This window comes from Chiloscyllium plagiosum, chromosome 3 (genome assembly GCF_004010195.1).
Source record: "Chiloscyllium plagiosum isolate BGI_BamShark_2017 chromosome 3, ASM401019v2, whole genome shotgun sequence".
Lineage (NCBI taxonomy): Eukaryota > Metazoa > Chordata > Chondrichthyes > Orectolobiformes > Hemiscylliidae > Chiloscyllium > Chiloscyllium plagiosum.
In genome coordinates, this window is record NC_057712.1 from 117,469,468 (window position 1) to 117,494,529 (window position 25,062).

Sequence of the window (25,062 nt, forward strand, 5' to 3'; positions counted from 1 at the left end):
AGTCTCGCCAATGTAGAGGAGACCGCATCGGGAGCAACGGATACAATAGATGATATTAGTGGATGTGCAGGTAAAACTTTGATGGATGTGGAAAGCTCCTTTGGGGCCTTGGATGGAGGGGAGGGAGGAGGTGTGGGCGCAGGTTTTGAAGTTCCTGCGGTGGCAGGGGAAGGTACCAGGATGGGAGGGTGGGTTGAAGGGGGGCGTGGACCTGACCAGGTAGTCACAGAGGGAACCGTCTTTGCGGAAAGGGGTAGGGAGGGAAATATATCCCTGGTGATGGGGTCTGTTTGGAGGTGGCGGAAATGTTGGCGGATGATGTGGTTTATGCGAAGGATGGTAGGGTGGAAGGTGAGCACCAGGGGCGTTCTGTCCTTGTTACGGTTGGAGGGGTGGGGTCTGAGGGCGGAGGTGCAGGATGTGGATGAGATGCGTTGGAGGGCATCTTTAACCACGTGGGAAGGGAAATTGCGGTCTCTAAAGAAGGAGGCCATCTGGTGTGTTCTGTGGTGGAACTGGTCCTCCTGGGAGCAGATACGGCGGAGGAGAAGGAATTGGGAATACGGGATGGCATTTTTGCAGGAGGTGGGGCGGGAAGAGGTGTAATCCAGGTAGTTGTGGGAGTCGGTGGGTTTGTAAAAAATGTCAGTGTCAAGTCGGTCGTCATTAATGGAGATGGAGAGGTCTAGGAAGGGGAGGGAGGTGTCAGAGATGGTCCAGGTAAATTTTAGGTCAGGGTGAAATGTGTTGGTGAAGTTGATGAATTGCTCAACCTCCTCACGCGAGCACGAGGTGGTGCCAATGCCCGAAATTTTACTGCTCATTGGATGCTGCCTGAACTGCTGTGCTCTTCCAGCACCACTAATCCAAAATCCATTTGCCACTCAAACCTACTCCACCATTTACAAAGAAATCTCGATTAACCAGCATTCGATTATCTAAATTTCAAATTAACTGGACAAGTTCGCAAGGTCCTGATGCTAGGCTAATCCATGGTATCCGGCATTTGATAATCCAAACATTCAATTATCCAAACAAAATACTCCCCACCCGTGTTGTTCAGATAATTGAGATTACTCTGTAATAAGGTCATGGCTGATCTTGTTTTGAATTCCATATTTCCATCTCTCCCCTTTAATCCCCTTGTAAGGCAAAAACCTGGTCATTTCTCTTTTAAAAATATTCAGCGACCTCACCTCCACCACCTTCTGATGCTGAGAATTTCAACATTTTCCTCATCTCTGTCCTAAAGGGACAAAACCATCTCTTTTTTTTATTCATTCACAGGATCAGGGCATCGCTGGCTAGACCAGCATGTATTGCCCATAGGACAGTTAAGAGTCAACTACATTACTGTGGGTCTGGAGTCACAGGTCAGCCAGACCAGGTAAGGACAGCAATTTGCCTCCCTAAAGGGCATTAGTGAACCAGATGTGTTTTTCCAACAATCACTACATGGTCATCATTACAACTCTAAATTCCAGATTTTTATTGTATTCAGATTCCACTATCTACTGTGGCAGGATTTGAACTGGGTCCCCAGAGCATTACCTGAGACTGTGGATTAACAGTCCATCGATAATGCCACTTGGCCATCATCTCCCCTTGGACTCACTTTGAAAAGGGAATATCTTTTCGACATCCACCAACTAAAGAACATGTTCCTTGCAAACTACCTTTTAATAGCTCTTATAAACTGCTTTGTGGCCTTTTGCTGAATAAAGAAAGGAGTCCATCTGCCCTCTAAGGCGTTGTGAAAGATTCCATGGCACTGTTTTGAAGACGAGGTGGCTCAGTGGTTAGCACTGCTGCCTCACAGCGCCAGAGACCCGGGTTCAATTCTGGCCTCAGGCGACTGTCTGTGTGGAGTTTGCACATTCTCCCCGTGTCTGTGTGGGTTTCCTCCGGGTGCTCCGGTTTCCTCCCACAGTCCAAAGATGTACAGATCAGATGAATTGGCCATGCTAAATTGTCCCGTAGTGTTAGGTGCATTAGTCAGAGGGAAATGGGCTCTTCAGAGGGTCGGCGTGGATTTGTTGGGTGGAATGGCCTGTTTCCACACTGTAGGGGAATCTAATCTAATCAAAGAGCAGGGAAGTTAGCCCAGTGTGCCATCCAACATGTATTTCTCAATCAATATTTCAAGAACAGATGATCTGTCTCTTATTACATTACTATTTGCAGAAACCTATTGTTTGTAAATTCACTATCATGTTTCCTGCATTACAGAAAGGATTTGAGATTGGGGTGTCCTGGTGTCATGAATGGCTCCAAATAAATGCAGGTTGTTTCTTTAAACAGGTAAAAGGTTGATTGCCATACAAATAAAACTCATCATCAATTGCAGAGGAGGAAATTGACCTTGTGAAAGTGACAAAGCATAGACTGTGGTATCACCCTGAATGTCCTTTCCAGTACTCTGTAACATGTGCCACCTCTGTCATTATGTGGTTCAAATGAAGGGTTGTCACCAATCTTGCCTTGTCTATACTTTGTCCAGAGCCTGTCAAATGTCTAGTGCGCATAGAGGATATATCCCTGCAAAAAAGACATTGTTCTTAGTTAATAAAATGGTTTATAGTATGTATAAATAAGAACAAATACTTTACTGGTCAGACATACTTGTTATGACACTCAGTGCTATACATAATATATCTACTCCCTAAGAAGACATCGTTTCAACAGACTGTGAGGCTTCAACAGAATGGGTGGAGCTCAGTGAAGATTAACTCTTTCAGAAATATTGTACAACATAGACCACTGGTTGTCTACCTGCTAATTTGGTAAAAACAATGAATGCAGATGCTGGAAACCAGATTCTGGATCAGTGGTGCTGGAAGAGCACAGCAGTTCAGGCAGATGCTGCCTGAATTGCTGTGATCTTCCAGTTTCTGGATTAGTGGTGCTGGAAGAGCACAGCAATTCAGGCAGCATCCGAGGACAGGCAAAATTGACGTTTCGGGCAAAAGCCCGAAAAGTCAATTTTGCCTATCCTCGGATGCTGCCTGAATTGCTGTGCTCTTCCAGCACCACTAATCCAGAATCTGGTTTCCAGCATCTGCAGTCATTGTTTTTACCTCTGTGCTCTTCCAGTACCTGCTAATTTGGTCAAGTAGTGGTTTTTAATACAAAAATATCTAAATAATGGGGACAATTGCAACTTATAAAACAAAACACTATTTGGCCTCCTGGACCTGTACTCCAGCTTGACAAAGTTTGACTAAAGCAGCGCACCAATCAAATAATAAAACTTTCCCGTTCTTTGGAAGACTGTTTCACTCAAAACATTGTGTCTTTCTTTCCATAAATGCTGCCAGGCCTGCTGAGTTTCTCTAGCATTTTCTGTTATCTGTTCATCAATCCGTGTTTTTGAGGTTCAGTTTGTTTCATAAAGTCAGGAAGCATTTTTTTGTCTGATGTTGTCTGGTTTATTTAGCAAAGCTTGTCTTATTTCAATGTTATATAAATTGAAGTTGTTCAATTGCTTTGTTCCAGGGTTATATGATGGAGAACCGTATCCCTGGGCTGAAATGTGACTCTGATGTATTTGTAACCTTTGAGGGTGACAATGTTGTGATGCTACAGGTAAGATCATTTAAACACTGCTCTGTGTAGTATTCTGCCTTTACTGCTCGGTTACCTGAGCTTCCAGTTTTGACTTGTATTTTTCTGAAAACGAAATAAATCTCTGTAGACATCTTTATTCCCAATTTGTGTTCTGAACAGTCATACTAACAAATTGGTAGGATTGCCCTTGGATTCGAAAGTTGGTCTTTCAACTTGTTGCTTTATTCTTTCACTGTCTTTGGTCTTCACTGTAGACTGATTCATGTAAACTGCTGTGGGCAGAATTAAATTAATTGTGGTGGAGATCGTTGCAGTAAAGTCAACATATTTTCCTTTGACACACTCAAACAGAGTGCTTATTCTTCTTTGAATGGTTGTTAGAGCTTTGAGGTTTCTTTAGAAATAAGAAGTATTTTTAATAGTTACCAACATAGAGATACATTTTACTATTGCCATATAGATGCTGAATATCATTAGACCCAGCATTGTAATTGCTAATACAACATCCGAATAAGCAACATTTTTATACCTATTTCTCCCATTTACTATCTGCATCACTAAAATATGCATGTCCTGTGAAGAGGGTAAGGATAAGATATGTTCATTAATGAACTCTAAATTAATTGATTTTGTTTTGCTAATTTATTCTTGTCTCCTGACTCCCCCATGGAATAGGAATTTCTAAAAATGTGCTCTTTCATGAGATCTGGACATCACTGTCAAGGCCAGCATTTATTGCCCCTCCCTTCAGTGCTTTTGAAAATGTAGTGTTGAGCTGCCTTTTTGACCCACTGCAGTTCATGTGGTTGATACACATGACACACTGTTGTTAGGGAGAGAGTTTCAGGATTTTAACCCAGTGACAGTGAAGGATTAGTGACAGATTCAAAATCAGGATGCGCCCTGGACAGGACCTTGCAAGTGGCAGTGTTCATAAGTCTCTGTTGCATTTGTCCTGCTAGATAGTTGTGGATTCTGGATAATGCTGACAAAGGAGATTTGTTGTTGCATTGCATCTTGCAGATGGCACACGTATACTCCTGTGGACCAGTGAATGTCTGTCTGTGGGATTCCATGCAGGTGGACTGCTTTTTCCTGGAAAGTGGTGGAGGCTGGTACAATTGCAACATTTAAGAGGCATTTAGATGGGTATATGAATAGGAAGGGTTTGGAGGGATATGGGCTGGGTGCAGGCAGGTGGGACTAGATTGGGTTGGGATATCTGGTCGGCATGGATGGGTTGGACCGAAGGGTCTGTTTCCGTGCTGTACATCTCTATGACTCTATGACATTGAGCTTCTTGAGTGCTGCTTGAGTTACACTCATCCAGGCAACTGGAGAGTATCTAACCATACTCCAGTTAGTGGACAGGCTTTGGTTAGCCAGTATTTGCATTTCTTATTGCAGAATACCCGCCTCTGACTAGCAATTGCAGCCACAGTCACGCCAGAATTTGATCTAGAACTCCAGCAGCTGTCGTTCCACAGTCTCTTCAGAGATGCCAGTGAGTTAAAGAGCTGCCAGTTATTGACAAGCAGGATTCACCTCCTTGCCTGGGTCTTTGGTCCTGGCCATCTGAACAGCCTCTGCCATATTACCTGCTCGAAGTACAGTTCTCCCTGAGGAGGTAATGTTGGTTTCTTGTTGGTCCTCAAACCCCTGAGACCTTCAGAAAATACACCCTTGCCCCCAGATTGGGGTTCCGGCACAAAGGTGCTGGAAACCTTCAGGGTGGGAAGCCTGCTTCATAAGGCCTGTGTATATTAAGGAAGAGTGAGATAGATCCATTATGCGTCCCCACTCACATGGTTGGGAGTAGCCAAATGCAGAATGGGTGCTACAGTGGTCTGGAGCGGGTAAGTGGGATGTAATGGTAATTTCCAATAAGAAAGAATCGGACGTGGTGCTTATACAGGTCAGTGTGTTTGGATTTGTTCTATGAGCAGTGTTCTAAAGGCATTTACTTTGTGGATTTAGCTTGTCTTGCCTACTTTAAGCGTCTGAGTTTCCCAAAGCTGGGGAAACGTGTGGTAAAAATGAAGGAACACAGCTGTAATATAATTGAGTTACTAAACATAAGCAGATTGGTCCCCATTCATAGAGTCATAGAGATGTACAACATGGGAACAGACCCTTCAGTCCAACACGTCCATGCCGACCAGATATCCCAACCCAATCTAGTCCATATCCCTCTAAATCCTTCCTATTCATATTCCCATCCAGATGCCTTTTAAATGCTGTAATTGTACCACCCTCCACTCCTTCCTCTGGCAGCTCATTCCATACACGCACCATGCTGTGCGTGTAAAAGTGGCCTGTTAGGTCCCTTTTAAATCATTCCCCTCTCACCCTAAACCTATGCCCTGTAGTTCTGGAGTCCCCCACCCCAGGGAAAAAACTTTGTCTATTTACCCTATCCATGCCCCTCATGATTTTATAACATCCATAGGGTCACCCCTCAGCCTCCGACACTCTAGGGAAAATAGCCCCAGCCTGTTCAGCCTCGCCCAATAGCTCAAATCTTCCAACCCTGGCAACATTCTTGTAAAGCTTTTCTGAATCCTTTCAAGTTTCATAACATTCTTCCGATAGGAAGGAGACCAGAATTGCACGCAATATTCCAACAGTGGCCTAACCAATGTCCTGTACAGCCGCAACATGACCTCCCAACTCCTGTACTCAATACTCTGACCAATAAAGGAAAGCATACCAAACGCCTTCTTCACTATCCTATCTACCTGCGACTCCACTTTCAAGGAGCTATGAACCTGCACTCCAAGGTCTCTTTGTTCAGCAACACTCCCTAAGACCTTACCATTAAGTGTATAAGACCTGCTAAGATTTGCTTTTCCAAAATGCAGCACATCGTATTTATCTAAATTAAAGTCCATCTGCCACTCCTCAACCCACTGGCCCATCTGATCAAGATCCTGTTGTAATCTGATGTAACCTTCTTGACTGTCCACTACACCTCCAATTTTGGTGTCATCTACAAACTTAATAACTATACCTCCTATGTTCACATCCACATCATTTATGTAAATGAGGAAAAGCAGTGGACCCAGCACCAATTCTTGTAGTATACCACTAGTCACAGGCCTCCAGTCTGAAAAACAACCCTCCACCACCACCCTCTGTCTTCTATCTTTAAGCCAGTTCTGTATCCAAATGGCTAGTTCTCCCTGTATTCCATGATATCTAACCTTGCTAACCAGTCTCTCATGGGGAACCTTGTTGAAAGCCTTACTGAAGTCCATATAGATCACATCTACCTCTCTGCCCTCATCAATCCTCTTTGTTACTTATTCAAAAAACTCAATCAAATTCGTGAGACATGATTTCCCACGCACAAAGCCATGCTGACTATTCAGGTTTGGTTCCAGCTGAAAAGGTTTGCATTTCAATCTCTGGCATGATTCCATCCCATCTGTTGTTCGGAGTTAAAATTCAGCCTATTGTTTCAGTAGGAAGTGGAGTTTCAAAACATGCGCTGAATGTGAATTTAATCAGAAATCAATACATCTTTGTAAAGAAGCCTATAGAATATTAATTAATTGGCATCAATCTCTGCAACATCCTACTGCAACGAACAGTTGTGAAGTAGCAGTCTTGTTAACTATCTGGAAAATATCAAATTTGAAACACAATGTGACAACTTTACAGAGTTGCAAATGAAAGTTTTAATACCTGAGCCATTTCGACAGAAAAAAAAACCTCACATTTATACAAGGTACTTCATAGTCAATTAAGTACTTTTGAAATGTATTCTGTTGTTTTAATGTCCGAATGGGGCAAGCAATTTGCACACAACCAGGTCCCTCACAGAAAAATGTAAATGATGATTGCCACATGATCTGCTGTTGATATATTGGCTGAGGGATAAATATTGTCCAAAAGAACATCCATCTTCTTCTTGGTAAAAGTGCCATGGCATCTTTAAATAAGCATGTTGTCACTTCCAGATCCACATGTATCTTTCTCCCAGCCCCATGTTCGATACTTCGATTTGGACTTTTGCTCCCAGCCACAGCACTAAAATGGTCCTCATTAAAATCATGTGTTTAATCAAATGTTATTGTGACTGTGATAAACTATCCCTCCTCATTCTTTTTGACCTACCTGTAGCTTTTAATGAAGTTGGTCACTCTACCCTCCATCCTCCTTCCTCGAACTGGATGGGACATTCTTATTCAGCTTAAAGAAGCCAGAGAGTCACCTGCTTCTTTGCCCTCACTGTTAGCACTTTAGAATACACGGTAGCCCAGTGGTTAGCACTGCTGCCTCACAGCGCCAGGGACCCAGATTCAGTTCCACCCTCAGGTGACTGTCTGTGTGGAGTGTGCACATTCTCTCAATGTCTGTGGGAGTTTCTTCTAGGTGCTCTGGTTTCATCCTACAGTCCAAAGATGTGGAGGCATGTGGATTGTGGATTAGTGGTGCTGGAAAAGCACAGCAGTTCAGGCAGCATCCGAGGAGCAGGAAAATCGATGTTTCGGGCAAAATCCCTTCAACAGGAATACAGGCAGAGTGCCTAAAGGGTGGAGAGATAAATGACAGGAGGGTGGGAGTGGAGAGAAAGTAGCATAGAGTACAATAGGTGAGTGGGGGTGGGGAGGAAGGTGATAGGTCAGAGAGGAGGGTGGGGAAGGTAGCAAAGAGTACAATGGGTGGATGGGGGTGGGATGAAGGTGATAGGTCAGAGAGGAGGGTGGAGTGGATAGGTGGAAAAGAGGATAGGCAGGTAGGACAAGTCATGGGGACAGTGCTGAGCTGCAAGTTTGGAACTGGGGTGAGGTGGGGGAAGGGGAAATAAGGAAGCAAATGTGGCTGTGGTAGCAAGTCTGTTTCAAGACATGGTTGAAGAGCTTCAGGGCAGAGGAAATGACCTGGGAGTTGCAGTGGGAGAGGGACTCCCTGAGATTCTTGTAGAGAGAGGAGGAAAACTTCTTCAAGGCAGGCATCCTTGCAAGAGGATTCGCAGTAGGGTTAAAATACCTAGGTATGGATTGGCCATGCTAAATTGCCCCATAGTGTCCAGTGATGTGTAGGTTAGGTGGATTAGCCATGGAGAATGCAAGGTTAGTGGAATGGGGTTGGTCTGGCTGGGATGCTCTTTGGAGAGTCAGTGTGGACTCAATGGGCCTAATGGCCTGCTTCCACACTGTAGGCATTCCACAATTTAGTGTCAAATTTTGTTTGATTATTATTCTTCAAATGCAATGGGAAATGTTCTTTTCTAAAGATGCCACCAAATTGATGCTGTTTGCCTGAGAGGATTTAATGTTTCATCTTCGATAGTGCAACACTCACCAAATGTTGCACTGGAATACCTGTATGGATTAGGTGCAGATATGTTTGGAGTTGAACTCATTATCTACTGGTTCAGACAAAACTCTGCCTATAAAACTTGTTTCAGTCGCAGATGATGTATTAATTTGTCTTTCCTTTACATTATATAACCTGTTTACTCTGCTTGTGAAAGACTCTGCAGGGTATTTTAATACCTCTCATCAGATCCCTCTCAAGCTAGAACACATGAATGCTTCACCAGTTTTGTCCTTGCACAAACTTTTAATGTCCCCAGTGAATCAGAAATACCATTTAGCATTTCTTACCATGATACGCTGATGTATTCACAGATGATTTGCTATTTGAAAACTGAGAACAAATCATTAAGTCTCACTAATGTGGTACATTGGGCAATATTTTGTTTGCACAACAAAATCCCATCCCTTTCCACACTGTGTGCAGTGTGGCTTCTTATCTGACTGTGAAAAGGCGATAGCGTTAGGCAATATTTTTTTTTCATAGGATGTGGGATGATGACTACCATTTGCCACCCATCCCTTAATTGCCCTTGAGAATGTGATGCTGAGCTGCTTTCTTGAACTGCTGCAGTCCTCTTGGTCCAGCACTTGGTGTTTTTAGAATAGAAGTTCCAGGATTTTGTTTGAGCGGGGTTCAAAATAAAAGGGAAGATAGCAGACAGACATTCATCTGAAAATCACCAAAAGACTTAGGAAAATTCAATTGTGGGGACAACTAATCGGGTCCTGGGCCTCCTTCACCGCCGCTCCCTCACCACCAGACGCCTGGAGGAAGAACGCCTCATATTCCGTCTCGGAACACTTTAGCCCCAGGGCATCAATGTGGACTTCAACAGTTTCCTCATTTCCCCTTTTCCCACCTCACCCTAGTTCCAAACTTCCCGCTCAGCACTGTCCCTCAGCACTGTTCCTCAACACGGATGCTGCCTGAACTGCTGTGCTCTTCCAGCACCACTAATCCAGAATCTGGTTTCCAGCATCTGCAGTCAGTGTTTTTACCCCTTTGGAAAGCCAGTATAGTAACAAGGGCCAAATGGCCCCATTTGCACACTAACAATTTTGTAATTCTGCTGAGGGGAGATTGACATTTCACTGATTAAGGAGGTAAAAACAATGGGTGGAGTGTCCTCGGCAGAGTGGGAGGGGGAGTTGAAATGTTGGGCTACGGGGCGGTGTGGTTGATTGGTGCGGGTGTCCCGGAGATGTTCCCTAAAGCGCTCTGCTATGTCCCCAATGTAGAGGAGACCGCATCGGGAGCAACAGATACAATAAACGATATTAGTGGATGTGCAAGTAAAAAGTGTCATGCCACCTTTCCCCATACAACCCTGTACATTGTCAATTTAAATAATTATCTAATGGGTTGAAGTAGAAATAGAAAAGGTTGAGTGCTATCGGCCTCCAAAAAGCTGGGCTGAGATAGAGTATCAAACGTCATCAAAGTTCAAAGAATTGGAGGATGGGATTTTAACGACCCAAATATTAATTGGGGTAGTTTTAGTATGCAAGGTATGGAGGCAGCAAAGTTCTTAAACCAGGAGAATTTTTTTTTAGCCAATACAAACTTTTCAGACCCTCTCTGGCCAACAGGGGAGGGAGTAAAAGCAAATTACTGCGGATGCTGGAATCTGAAACCAAAAGAGAAAATACTGGAAAATCTCAGCGGGTCTGGCAGCATCTATAAGGAGAGAAAAGAGCTGATGTTTTGAGTCTAACTGACCCTTTGTCAAAGCTATAAAAAGGGGAGAAATAGGGAGGCATTTATACGAGGCTGAGAGAAGGTGAGTCATGGCTCCAGAAGCAAAGGTAGCAATAAAGAGGTGATAATGACAGTGCATAGAGAGATTATAGGGAGATTAGGAGCTTTGAATGACCAAGGTTGAAGCCAGTGCTATGGGACAAAATATGTGGGGGATGGGGGGGAAGGGTGAAGCAGAGGTAAAATAGAAAACAGGGGAGAAGGGTAGCAAAGGAGGAAGAGGAAAGGAAAAGGGTGATGAGAGTGGGGAGCAAGAATAAGAGAGACAATTAAGAAATAAGCGGTACAGAACAGTGAAAAAAAATAAAAAAGGTAAATAAAATAAATGACATGGTGACTCAGTGGGGCGACATGGTGGCTCAGTGGTTAGCACGGCTGCCTCACAGCACTAGGGTCCCAGGTTTGATTCCAGCCTTGGGCGACTGCCTGTGTGGAGTTTGCACGTTCTCCCCGTGTCTGCGTGGTTTCCTCCGGGTGCTCCGGTTTCCTCCCACAGTCCAAAGATGTGCAGGTCAGGTGAATTGGTCATACTAAATTGCCACATAATGTTAGGTATATTAGTCAGAGGGAAATGGGTCTGGGTGGGTTGCTCTTCAGAGGGTCGGTGTGGACTGGTTGGGCCGAAGGGCCTGTTTCCACACTGTAGGGAATCTAATCAATCTAATCAAAATTATCTGGGAGTAATTCTGGACCTAATATTTGGAAATGAGGCAATGCAGGAGGAAGGATATATCAATAGGGGAGCATTTTGGAGATAGTGATCATAACTCAGCCTTTGAATAATTATGGAAAAGCATCGGGATGAACTGGCAATAAATGTTCTGAAGACTGATTTTACTTAGATCTGATACGATTTCACCCAGTGGACAAGCACCAGTTACTTGCAGCTAAAACAGTCCGAGCAATGGGAGGCAATCAAAGAAGAAGTAGTGAGAGCACAGGGCAGATATGTTCCTATAAGACAAAGGGTGGGACCAACAGCACAGAACACTAGATGTCAATGGACATAGAAGTTAGGATTAAGGAAAAAAAAGATTATGCCAGATACTGATGGCTCAATATGACAGTTTCCAGAGTATAAAATGTGCAGATTGCAACTTTAAAAGGAAACTAGGAAAGCTAAAAGAGTGTATGAGAGAAAAAAATGGTGGGAGGTATGAAGGAAGATCCAAATGGATTTTTAAAACATAAATAAAGAGCAGGTCATTCTGCTATAACGTGCATTTTGTCAACATGAAATCGCTGTAATGTGATTGACAAATTCGGGATCCTATTTCTAAAGCATGAATTTTTAAAGCATGTATTGGCTATAACGCGATTACACCACCAACGCTTTAAGCACTGTTTCTAAAGCGTGATTTTTCTGTAATGCGGGGTTGCTGAAGAACGCAACTATCGTGTTGTAGAAGAATCAACTGAACAAGAAAACAAGTAAAGAGTAGGGCTCGTAAGGAACCATATATGTGTACATGTGTGTCTGGACACTGAAGGCACAGGCACAGTCCTCAATGAATAATTTATGTCAATCTTCACAGATTATTGAAGAGGATGGCACAGATATTGACATCAAGGTGGAGGACTGTGAAATATCAGAATAAATTAACATAAATAGGCAGTACTAGCAAGTATTGCAGCTTTAAATGTGAATAAATCTGCAGGCCCAAATAAGAAGTATCCCAGGTTAATGTGGAAGGTGAGAGAGAGGAGATACCTAGCACTTTGGCAAACTTTTCAGATCCTTTCTGGTCAAGGTGAGGGCCAGAGAAATGGAATGTTGCTCATGTTGTCCCATTATTAAAAAGGGGAGGAAGTGATGGTGCAGTAAATTACAGGAACTCAGTCTTACCTCAGTGGTGGCAAAGTTATTAGAAAATATTCTGAGGTACAGGATATATCTGCACTTGAAGAGATATTACTTTGAAATAAACTTCTGTTGTTAATGTATGATTTGGAGATGCCAGTGTTGGACTGGGGTGTACAAAGTTAAAAATCACACAACACCAGGTTATAGTCCAACAGGTTTAATTGGAAGCACTAGCTTTTGGAGCGACGCTCCTTCATCAGGTGTTTGTTTGCACTAATTTAAATTCTGTGGTTTCCAGGAGGTTAATGCTTTCCTGGTAGTATCCAAGTTGAGCATCAGTAAGCAGGTTATTGGTCATTAAGTCTTGCTTAATAGCACTGCTAGCAAGAACTTGTTGATCAAGAGTAGACTGGTTAAGCAGTAATTAACCTGCTTGGGTTTGGTCTACTTTTCTGGGATGGGATATACCCAAGCAGGGCAGTTGGAGCAGTCAAATGGACCTTCTCTGGAGGAAAGGGTGACTTTGGAAGTAGCCCAGAAGGGCCAAAGGATCAGACACACAAAGGATTTCCTTAACCATATGTAAACCACAAGCTGAATTTCATGTAAATTCAGTACCTTCCTTTTTTAACTTTCATTTCCCTCCCTGTGACCTGATGCTAATGGAACAGAATCTCTGCTTCACCTTTGGGGTGTAAGTGTTTTAAAATCTTGTGTTATGTTTCTGGAATAGTGATAGAATATGGAACAGTGCAGCACAGGAACAGGTCCTTTGACCAATTATGTCTGCACAGATAATAGTGTCATTCTAAACAAATCCCATCTGCCTGCAACTGGTCTGTATTCCTCTATCGCCTGCCTGTTGGTGTGTCTATCTGAATGCTTCTTAAATGTTGCTATCGTATCTGCTTCTACTGCCTTCCCTGGCAGAGCATTCTAGATACCTACCACCCTCTGTGAAAAAAACTTTCCTCACACATCTCCTTTAAACATACCTCCTTCACCTCAAACCTATGCTCCCTTGTATTTGACATCTCCACCCTGGGCAAAAGACTCTGATTGTCTATACCTCTCATAATTTTATATCCTTCCATCAGGTTAACCTTAAGCCTCTGACTCCAGTGAAGACAATCCAAGTTTTTCCAACCTCTCATTACAGCTATTAAACTCCAATCTAGGCAACATCCTGGTAAGCCTCATTTTCACCCTCTGCAAATAATGTGATGACCAGAACTGCACACAATATTCCAAATGTGGCCTAATATAATTTTCATACAGCTAAAATATGACTTGCCAACTTTTATACTCAATGCCCTGACTAATGAAGGCAAACATGCCTTATGCGTTTTTTATCACCTTATCCACTTGTATCACCACTTTCAGTGGAGCTATGGACTCACACCCCAAGATCAGTGCTCCTAAGGGTCCTGCCATTTACTGTTTACTTTCCTCTTGGCATATGATTCCCAACGTGCATCACCTCACAGTTGTCTGGATTAAACTTAGTCTGCCATTTGTCCATGGACTTTTCAACTGATCCATATCCTACTGTAGCCTTTGACAACCTTCCTGACAATCCACAGCTCCACCAATTTTTTGTGTCGTCTGCAACCTGATTAACCATGCCACCTACAATTTCATCCAATTCACTTGTATGTTACAAATAATAGAGGTCCCAGCACTGATCCTTGTGGAACACCACTGGTCACAGACCTCCGGTCAGAAAAACACTCCTCCACAAATATCCTCTGTCTTCTATGATCAAGCCAATTTTGTATCCAATTTACCAACTCACCATGGATCTCATGTGAGTTAATCTTCTAGACCAGCCTACCATGAAGGACCTTGTCAAATGCTTCAGTAAAGTCCATTGTCTACAAAAGTAGATAACATCCATTGGTAGATAACATCCATTGCCCTACCCTCATCAAACATCTTCCTCACTTCCTCAAAAAATATAATCAAATTTGCAAGACTGGACATCCCCCAAATCAAGCCATGCTGATTATTCTTAGTATGTCCATTCTTTTCCAAATGCAAGTAAATCCTGACCCTAAGAATCTTCTTCAATAATTTCCCTACCACCAATACAAGGCTTACCAGCCTATAAGTACCTGCATTATCCCTGTTAAACAAAGAAAAAACATTGGCTATTTTAGAATTAGAATTAGAATTAGAATCCCTACAGTGTGGAAACAGGCCCTTCAGCCCAACAAGTCCACACCGACACTCTGAAGAGTAACCCAGGCAGACCCATTCCCCTACTATTCTACATAACCCCAGACGAAGGTTTCTTGGATTTTGCCTGTAGTTAAAGAGGACACAAAGGCCTCTGTCAAGGCCCCAGCAATCTCCTCCTTTGTGCCCCTCAGTATTCTGGGATAGTTACCATCAGGCCCTGGGACTTTTCCACCTTAATGTTTTTCAAGACACCCAACACCACCTCTTCTTAACATCGATACACTCTAGAATATCAGTAAAACCCTCCCTAATCTTACTATCATCCATGGCCTTCTCCTTGGTGAATATTGATGCAAAGTATTGATTAAGAACCTCACCCACTTCCTCTGGCTCCATGATAAATCCTTTCTTTGTCCTTGAGTGGACTTACCCTTTCTCTAGCTACCCTCTTGCTCCTTATATAGCGATAAAATGCCTTGGGATTCTCCTTAATCCGAATTGCCAAGAATGTTTCATGGCCCCTTTTTAGCCATCCTAATTCCTTGTTTAAGTTCTTTCCTACTTCCTTTATTTTCTTCAAGTGCCGTGTCTAATTTCAGTTCCCTAAACTTTATATATGCTTTGTTTTTCTTTTTGACTAAACTTTAAATATCTCTTGTCTTCCTGAGTTCCTGCATCTTGCCATCCTTAGCTTTCATCCTCACAGGGACGTGCCAGTCCTCAGCTCTGACCAACTGGCCTTTAAAAGACTCCCAGCTGTGGATTTACCCTCAAGCAGCCACCCCCAATCTAATTACTTCAGTTCCCTAATAATGTTGTAATTAGTCTTACCCCAATTTAGTACGTTCAGCAAGGACCAGTCTTATCCACAACTACCTTAAAACTTAAGGAATTATGGTCACTGTTCCCAAAATGCTCACCCACTGAAATTTTGATCACTTGGCCTGGTTCATTCCCTGATACAAGGTCTAATAGACACCCTTCCCCAGTTGGACTATCTACATATTATTTCAAGAAACCAGCAATCCAGTTGTGTTACATTTTCCCATAAACTGCTGACACATCTGTTCTTCTATCTCCTGCTGGCTACTAGGATGCCTATAGTATAACCCCGTCATAGTATTTGCATATTTCTTATTCCTAAATTCTATCCATATGGCCTTGCAGGATGAGCCCATCCAAGATGTCCTATCTTGGTGTAAATGTGACATTTAATCAATAATTCAACACCCCTACTGCCTTTACATCCCTCTCTAGCAAGCCTGAAATATCTAAACCCTGGAATATTGAGCTCCCAGTCCTGTCCTTCTTGTATACAAGTTTCTCTAATGGCTACAGTATCATAATTCCACGTACTAGCCCAGATTCTAAGTTCATCTGCCTTTCCTATTATATACCTTGCCTAAAAATAACTGCAACAGATTGACAGTCCTGCTGTGTTCATTAACCTGGCATTGCCAATTCTTTCTCTTAGACTTCCTTGACTTAATCTCTACCTTGACCTCAGTCACTGAACAAAATAACTAAGGCAGTGTTCTCACCTCTCTGCCACACTGGTTTAAACTCTCCTGAGTGGCACTGACAGGTTTCCACAACACAGGCATCAAACTATGGTGGACAAAGTTGAAAGGCGCCTGGCCGAGATGGAGCAGGTGGTGAAGGAATTAAAACTCATACTTTCCCTGAAGGATGCTGAAATTCTCCGTACCTGTGAGGGAGGTTGAAAGTGCTCCGGTATCACTAGAGGCTCGGTCAATGACGTAGGAAATTGAACGTTTAGGCTAAGCATAGGCACATGTGTTCATTTGAAGCTACAGAGGAAAGAAGTTTTCATGCTGGTCAGATGTTCTACTTACCAACAAGTAGGAAGCTCGACAGATTTGGGAGAAGCCCAGAAATAGCCGACGATCCAGCAATTGAAGACTGTATTGATGACTCATGGTTGGTTATGACATCCAGGGGGTCCCAACGGGAGTGAGCAGCTGGTATTTGTGATGGAACATCTGTACAAAAAGGCTGCATGATTTAACTGGGAACTGGTACAGATGTTCAAAGGAATCTGCAGCAGATTCTTGAGGAACTGACAAGATTTTTGGTGAAAGCAGTAGCCTGACACAAAAATTTACAGTGTGATGTTAACAATCAATTTTTCAATGTATAATTTCAGTTACATCACACTGTAAATTTTTGCTATATATTCTGTGTGTTAGGATTGAGCCCTCCACTATCACCTGATGAAGGAGCAACGCTCCGAAAGCTAGTGTGCTTCCAATTAAACCTGTTGGACTATAACTTGGTGTTGTGTGATTTTTAACTTTGATTAATTGATAGCTTTGGTGTTATATGTTGGATTCATTGATCAGCGGTGCAACTCTGAGAGCAGGATCCTGCAGGAGATTTCAAGGTCTGTAACATTGCTAAGAGCTGCACCACCACCTATCATGCAGACAGAAATAGACAGAGTGAACGATTCAGCTGTACTATGCATGAGCGTCCACTCGCCTTACCCCCTGAGAGTAAATGAAAGTGACCTGGGTACCTTACAGAGCTATTTTGCTCACAAAAGTACCTCACACTAATTCACAGACTATTCTCCACACTATCTCTTCTTTAGACATGGCCTACTCCTTAGTAATGGGTTGAAGGGTAATGGAGAATGTAAAGTTGAGACCAAGATGAGATCAACCACAATTATATTAAATGGGGCACTAGGTTTGAGGGGCTGAATTGCCTACTCCTGCTCCTAGTTCTTATGAATTTAAATTCTGCCAGCTACCAAAGCAGGTCTGAACCCATGTCCACTGAAGTAGTATAGTGACTTTACCACTGTGCTGTAATCTATCATATTAAAATTTTTTTTTGTTTTCATTGGCTTCAGTTTAACACATGCTTAAAACTGACCTAAGTTAATATCAATATTTCATTTTGTTCTGTTTTGATAATGCAGGCAGAAAACAATTCTTACATTATTTTTTATAACATTATTGGTAATCCATAAGGTATAAACTATTTGTTTAATTTCTTTTATCAGACACTTATTGTGTTCCTACATTTGTGCAACTGGAGTCCCGGCTGTTATCATCATTGGTGGTGCCTGGAGTTATTATGTAACATTTTCTTTGAAAAGCATTTAACAAGATTAAAATACATTATCAGTAAAGTGAGCAGGCCATTAATTATATTTCCCCATAAGGGCCTTAAATCATCTAAATTTGTCATTGGAATTTCTGTTCTGTACATTTGTCTTTGAAATACAGTAAATTAATCATTATATATAAAAAAACTAGCATGACTGTAACAAATGTGATTTTTTTTAACAGATTAATGCATGCATTGGACATAAGCTAGTCAGTTACTGCTGTTTTTATTAATGTTGTTACTAAAGGACCTTGTCAAATATCTGATTCAGGAGAGGATTGCTCTCAATTTCCATTTGCCCACTTGTCCTCCCTCTCATCCTGACTCGTGACCACACTGATCCTGAAGTCATTATCCACAGTTATGAATTTCATTCGACTACATGTTAATTACTATATTAAGAGCATGTGCTCCAGGAGCACATCTTATGAATTCATGGACTCTGGCATTAAGTTTTTCGCATTAGCAGAACATTTGGATAAACTGTACAGGGATATGAGCAGTTGATGCAGGTATCTGCAGAACCTGTTCTCCTTGATTATCGAAATTCCTGATATGTGCTCCATGTGAGTACAGCACCACCCCAGGAGGGTTTGAATCATTTAAAATCTACATGTTCAGTCTCACCAACTTGTAAACCACTGCAATTTTTTTCCTTACGAATACTTCCAAAAACACAATAGTAACACTGACTCTTCATTTCACCCTATTTGGAGTTATAATGCATCTATATGTAATAACTAACCTCTTGTTTATTCTTTTAAAGAGAGTTAAGAATTGGGATGTCTATAATGATTAGGTCAGTGCCCAGGCTTGAACAGTATACTTTATCATGTCAAATTGAATTCCTAGAATTCTGCCGAATTTCAGTGAAGATCAGGGAGAAGTGTCAGCCATGGTTGTTTTATTCTTCATCTGTTCTTATTCACATTCTGTAGATTAATAGTAATAAGCTATTTAAAAATCCAGGATAGTTAAATCTGTATCTGATTTAAACTGGATATGCTAGATTGGCTAAATCAAATTATCGTTTCTCATTTTACATTTTCTGTTTTTAAATGATGCCAGCTGTGAATCTTCACAATTTCTTTGCACATTTTCTCTGCATTTTCTCTTCCCTGAGAATTTCTTCTCATCACTGCCCCTCTTCCACTCCTGGTGGCGTTTTGCTTGACTCCATGGTCTGGTTTCCCCTTAGTATCCCATCCAATTATTTGTGTGTGAACCATGACACCACAACAGCCTCTCACACCATGGGCATCACATCAATGCAGCTACTGCTTTTGTCCTTGGGCACGGCCTCATCTTTCACATGGCAGTCCTACCAAGTGGTGTTCAAAGGACCAGAAAGAAGGAAAATCCAATGGGACATTAGAGTCAGTCCCAGCCACCTTTTATATGCAGTGGGCCTGAATGGAGCAAGCCAAGACTGGATTTTGGTTGAGGGATGGTGATGGTGCATTTGGGTTTTGGTGGGAGGGAAGGATGTGGTGCTTAAACCCGTAAGTTTCCATATGCTGTTTTTCAAGAATAATATAAGGGAGTTATCATAGCTCAACCCTGTCTTCAGCTGACAACAAACAGTGGATAGCAACTGAAAACTGGGAGGATAACTAATGCCCTCCATTTCTGAAGCCAGGTCTGCTGAGACTTGAAGATGAATATAGAAGCAGGACTTGGTGTTTAGACTCTTGACTACATTCTACTAGCCGTCCATTGAGATCAAGGCTGATTACAGTTTCCTCACTACACCAACACTGTGGGGAGCTTTCTTCTTTGTGGTAGATTTACTAAATTGCGGAACTAATTTTATTAGTTATTCGATCAAATCAGCCGGCAGTTTGAGTCAATTCATTGGATTAACTTTGTTATTATTAACTATTTTAACCTCAATGATACATGCAAAGCAGAACTATAGTATAAAAGAAGCCACTATCCACTTCTCATCTAAAGAATTCAATAAGGCGTTTGTTAAGGTTCCCCTTAGTAGGCTATTGCACAAAATACAGAAGCATGGAATTGAAGGTGATTTAGCGGTTTGGATCAGAAATTGGCTAGCTGAAAGAGGGGTGGTGGTTGATGGGAAATATTCATCCTCGAGTTCAGTTACTAGTGAGGTACCGCAAGGATCTGTTTTGAGTCCACTGTTGTTTGTCATTTTCATAAATGACTTGGATGAGGGCATAGAAGGATGGGTTGGTAAATTTGTGGATGACACTAAGGTCAGTAGAGTAAAAGGTAAAAACAGTGACTGAGATGCTGGAAACCAGATTCTGGATTAGTGGTGCTGGAAAAGCACAGCAGTTCAGGCAGCATCCGAGGAGCAGTAAAATCGACGTTTCAGGCAAAAGCCCTTCAGGAATTCCTGATGAAGGGCTTTTGCCCGAAACGTCGATTTTACTGCTCCTTGGATGCTGCCTGAACTGCTATGTTTTTCCAGTACCACTAATCCAGAACTAAGGTCAGTAGAGTTGTGGGTAGTGACGAAGGATGTTGCAGGTTACAGAGTGACATAGGTAAGCTGCAGAGCTGGACTGAGAGGTGGTAAATGGAGTTTAATGCAGAAAAGTGTGAGGTGATTCACTTTGGAAGGAGTAACAGGAATGCAGAGTACTGGGCTAATGGTAAGATCTTGGTAGTGTAGATGAGCAGAGAGATCTCGGTGTCCAGGTACATAGATCCTTGAAAGTTGCCATCCAAGTTGATCGGGTTGTTAAGAAGGCATACGGTGTGTTAGCTTTTATTGGTAGAGGGATTGAGTTTTGGAACCAAGAGATCATGCTGCATCAGTACAAAACTCTGGTGCAGCCACATTTGGGGTATTGCATACCAGTTCTGATCGTCACATTATAGGAAGGATGTGGAAGCCTTGGAAAGGGTTCAGAGGAGATTTACCAGGATGTGGAAGGAAGGTCTTACAAGGAAAGGCTGAGGGACTTGCAGCTGTTTTCATTAGAGAGAAGAAGGTTGAGAGGTGTCTTAATTGAGACATATAAGGTCATCAGAGGGTTAGATAGGTTGGACATGAGAGCCTTTTTCCTTGGATGGCAATGACTAGCATGAGGGAATGTAGCTTTAAATTGAGGGATGATAGATATACGACAGTAAAAACAATGACTGCAGATGCTGGAAACCAGTTTCTGGATTAGTGGTGCTGGAAGAGCACAGCAGTTCAGGCAGCATCCAAGGAGCTTCGAAATCGACGTTTAGGGCAAAAGCCCTTCATCAGGAAGGCCGAAACGTCGATTTCGAAGCTCCTTGGATGCTGCCTGAACTGCTGTGCTCTTCTAGCACCACTAATCCAGATATATGACAGTTGTCAGAGGTAGTTTCTTTACTCAAAGAGTAGTAGGGGCATGGAACGCACTGCCTGCAACAGCAGTAATAGACTCGCCAACTTTAAGGGCATTCAAATGGTCATTGGATAGGCTTATGGATGAAAATGGAATCGTGTAGGTTAGATGGGCTCCAGATTGGTTCCACAGTCGGCGCAACATCGAGGACCGAAGGGCCTGTACTGCACTGTAATGTTCTATGTTCTATGTTCTAATTAAATACCAGTGAGTATGCTAATGCAACCAGATCCTAGCATGAGTCATCACCATCAGATAAGAGAATTGAAAGGAAAAGAAATCCATGTCTCTGTTTATTAGATAATTAATGGCAGAAAAGGCTTTTCTATCCATCCTGTTTGATTCACCCAGAAGTCATCTGCAGTCTCTTTGCATCTGAATTCCAATTTCTTCTTAAAAGATTCACCTCCACTATCCTCCCAGTATCTATTCCAGACATTAGTCGCTTTCTGTGAAAAGAAAGGTTTCATGGCATCAATCCCAAATCTTTTGTTTCCTCATGTGAATCTGTCCTTCACTGATTTTCGTGTGAACATTGATTCCTACATCAAGCTCCCTCGAGGTGTTGCTCCTTGGGCATCCTCTACGTTCTGTTGCCCGATAGTGTTATGGACCAGGCCAGACACCCCTCAAAACATTTCAAGGAAGTAGCCCAGACCCTAACTTTGCTAGTTGTTTTAAACAGGTGTAACGCAGATATTTCAGGAGTGATGTAACTGACCCACCCACTTAGATTTAAACAAAGCAGAATTTATTTACAAGATTACGGAATGAAACATAAACAGAAGAGAACAAAATACAGAATAACTTAACCTAACCAAAAACCCAACAGATATTTCCAACTGAATGATGTTATTCCAATACTTGCACCAATCCCCACAAACATCCCTTGACACAAAAGGTAAAAATCACCCCAATGTCTTACAGGAGAGAAGTCAGAGAGAGACTACTAATCTGGCCCTGTTTCAATGGGGTCCCGCAGCTTTTTCAACAGTACTATTAAAAACCAAACCAAACCAGAGAAAATCTGAGCTGGGAGAACTGGCCATTCCCCTTTCATTGTACAATGTTTTTTTAAACTTAAAAGTCTTTTGCCTGAGGCAGTATCTGTTAACTGTAATCAAACTGGCCCTAAAACCCTTCAGCTTAGACTTTTTGGAGTCTGTGAATTTTACGTCTTCTCTGAAAAATCCTAAGGACAACATAACCTTGTTAAAGGAGCAGCAGCAGCTTCTTCACACTGGTGATTGGAGGATCTTGCCTTACTGGTCTTGTAGCTGATGCATACACCAATCAAGGCTCAGCTTTCCCCATACGGGCAGCCATGTCTTAGAGCACACACAGAACTCTTTGGCCAGTAAAGGTGGAGTTGCCATGGGTTACCAAAAGTCTGCACCCAGCTTCACCTCCCTCATGATGAAATCAGTAACCAAGAGGAAAAGGAGATGGTGCATCTTTACTGCACTTCAGTGATGACATTGAGGGAGTTCATGATGCCCATTCTGCTCTTGACCCAGCAGCTAGTGCTAGAATGATGGTCAATGAATGCTGTGAAAAGCCTTCTTGAACTCAGTGATGTCACATCCAAGTGACTTCTGATACAGTGAGCTCTGCACTATAATGTTCCTGAGCATAAAAGTCTGCTCACAACATGACCTGCCTGATCTTCACCAAGAGTACTGTCCACTTCTGTTTTCCATCTGGTGAGGAGTGCCACACTGAAGACCTTGACTAGCACTGTCACAGTGTTAAGCTACTCCAGTTGTTGCAGTCATTGTGATTCCCTTTCTTTGCTTACTCCTTGCCTTCATGCTTACGCCTCACCTTCACTCATCCGGGACATCCTCTCCAGTCCACATCTTGTTGAACAGGTCCGTGAGCTCGGTTGAGATCGTGACCTTGCCATGTTTTGATAGCTCTTCCCAGGCTCACAACAACATTGACTCAGCCATGACTCTGTTGCTTCATTATAGTACCAACCACCAACTATTTCAAAGAGCCATGGAAGGAAACCGCAAAGGTTTCACCTAAGTTGGGTGTCGTTTGCCAGCACTGCTCACATGATATCCTGTGTATCATGTGGACAGAGACTATCAGCAGTGAAGCAGTGCCACATAGGATTGATCAGAGGTGCTTCTTGACTGTCTTAATGGAGAAACAATTAAGACTGGCACAGCAGGTGTTTCACCTCCTGGGCACACATCCCACCAGAGTGATGGTAGACTTCACACCACCAGTCTAAAGACATGGTCAACCAAATAAAACCTTTAAGGAGGGCCTGCAAAAGCAGGACAACATCCAGATAAGAGCAAAAGAGATGGTAATGGATTGGAGTCAGTGGTAGAGGCTTTTTGCCCACTATCCAGCTTATCATTTGAGAAACTAAGTTGAAGTCTTCGTGTCTCTACGTCCCAGCTACATTCTGGGATGAACATAAAGACATGCAGATGCAGGAAATCTGAAACAAAAACAGTTGGAGAAACACAACAGGTCTGGCAGCACCTGTAGAGAAAGAATTAACTTTTTGAGTCCAGTCAACCTGCTCTGACAGCTCCCCCTGAGATGAGCAGGGCAAAGGCAGGACAGGAAGCTGCCTGGACCTCAAGGCAGTTTGCAGCCTCAGAGGAGGGGAGCTGAACTAATGTCCAACTTGATTATGCCAATGCGACATCTGAAAAGTTGCATGTGCAACTTCATCAGTGACTCTGTGATCCCACTTGTAGCCGTGATCCACTGTATGGACATCATAGGAAGATCACCACATCAGCCATGATCTCATTGAATGGCAGAACAATGGGCTGAATAGCCTGCTTTTGCTCCTAAGTCATAGATGGAGACTTTGCAAAAGGTTTTCATACACTGGGTGTGTAAATGGTAACGTCTGTTGGTAAATTGTCTGTTTCATTCTCTTCAACAAGGGAGTTTTTTTTCAGGTAATACATTAACACTCACTCTGGTTTCAAGTGAGGTTGGTGACTGTTAACCTGTATGATCTTTGTCATATCTGGTTCAAAATACCCATTATTTCTAGGAGTGGTTGAGTTGCGTCATCCATGGCTGCTATATCATCATATAGCTATAACTGTTACAATGTAGGCAGCCTCCGATTTCTTCCAAAGATGTTTGCTGGAAACAGTTAACCTCTTGTGCAAGTAATCATTATTTGTTCCATGATTTAAAGATCGTTTTTGAATTTTGCACTTTGTCTGGCAGTGTGTGATTTTTTTTCAAATGTTGCATTGGCGTAATAACGTTGGACATTAGTTCAATTTGGTCTTTAAATAGTAAGAAGCAGTCCAGAGATTCCCCAGGTTGATTCCACATATGGATGGATTATCTTGTGAAGAGTGGTTGTGTAGGGTGGACCTGTATTCATTAGAATTTAAAAGAGGTTATTAGAGAGGTCACTTTATTCAAACATTCAATATTCTTGGGGGTTGTGGGCAAGTCTCATATCAGAGGGCATTATTTCAGAATAAAAGGTCACACATTTAATATGATATTAAATGATGCTTATTTACTATACAGCTTAAGCCTTCCTTCAGCTTCTCAGCCTAGATTATTTTTCTTTAAAGTAAGAATTTTCACCCTTCCTCCAAGGGACTTAATTTCCCTTAAGTGTCTGAGTTTTACTGCGTTATCCTGGGTTTATCATTTAGATTTTCATCCTCTTGGCTTTGTTAAGACTGTTTGTGTTCTTCAACAATTTTTTCAGTACTTTTCATTATTTATAATTGTTTTGAGCTTGGCTACCGCTTCTATAGCATTTTTAACTGCTGTCTATTGCTTTCACAGAACTGTCTGGCTTTTTTGCTTTTAAGGTGTTGAATGTTTAAAGATACTTTCACAGATTTTATCTGATTTTTTGTTCTCCTTTCATTCTCCTCGGATGACTGTGGCTTTTCTAGAACTGCAAACATCTTCAGAAGACCA

At 42.3% G+C, this 25,062-nt stretch overlaps 1 protein-coding gene across 1 annotated transcript in view; it reads left to right on the forward strand.

Annotated features, from left to right (window-relative positions):
* acoxl (acyl-CoA oxidase-like) overlaps nucleotides 1-25,062 on the forward strand; it is a 390,645-nt gene that overhangs the window by 256,834 nt on the left and 108,749 nt on the right. The window contains exon 13 of the mRNA XM_043687180.1: nucleotides 3,496-3,585. Within this exon, the coding sequence (XP_043543115.1) occupies nucleotides 3,496-3,585 (90 nt within the window). The remainder of the gene's footprint in view (nucleotides 1-3,495; nucleotides 3,586-25,062) is intronic.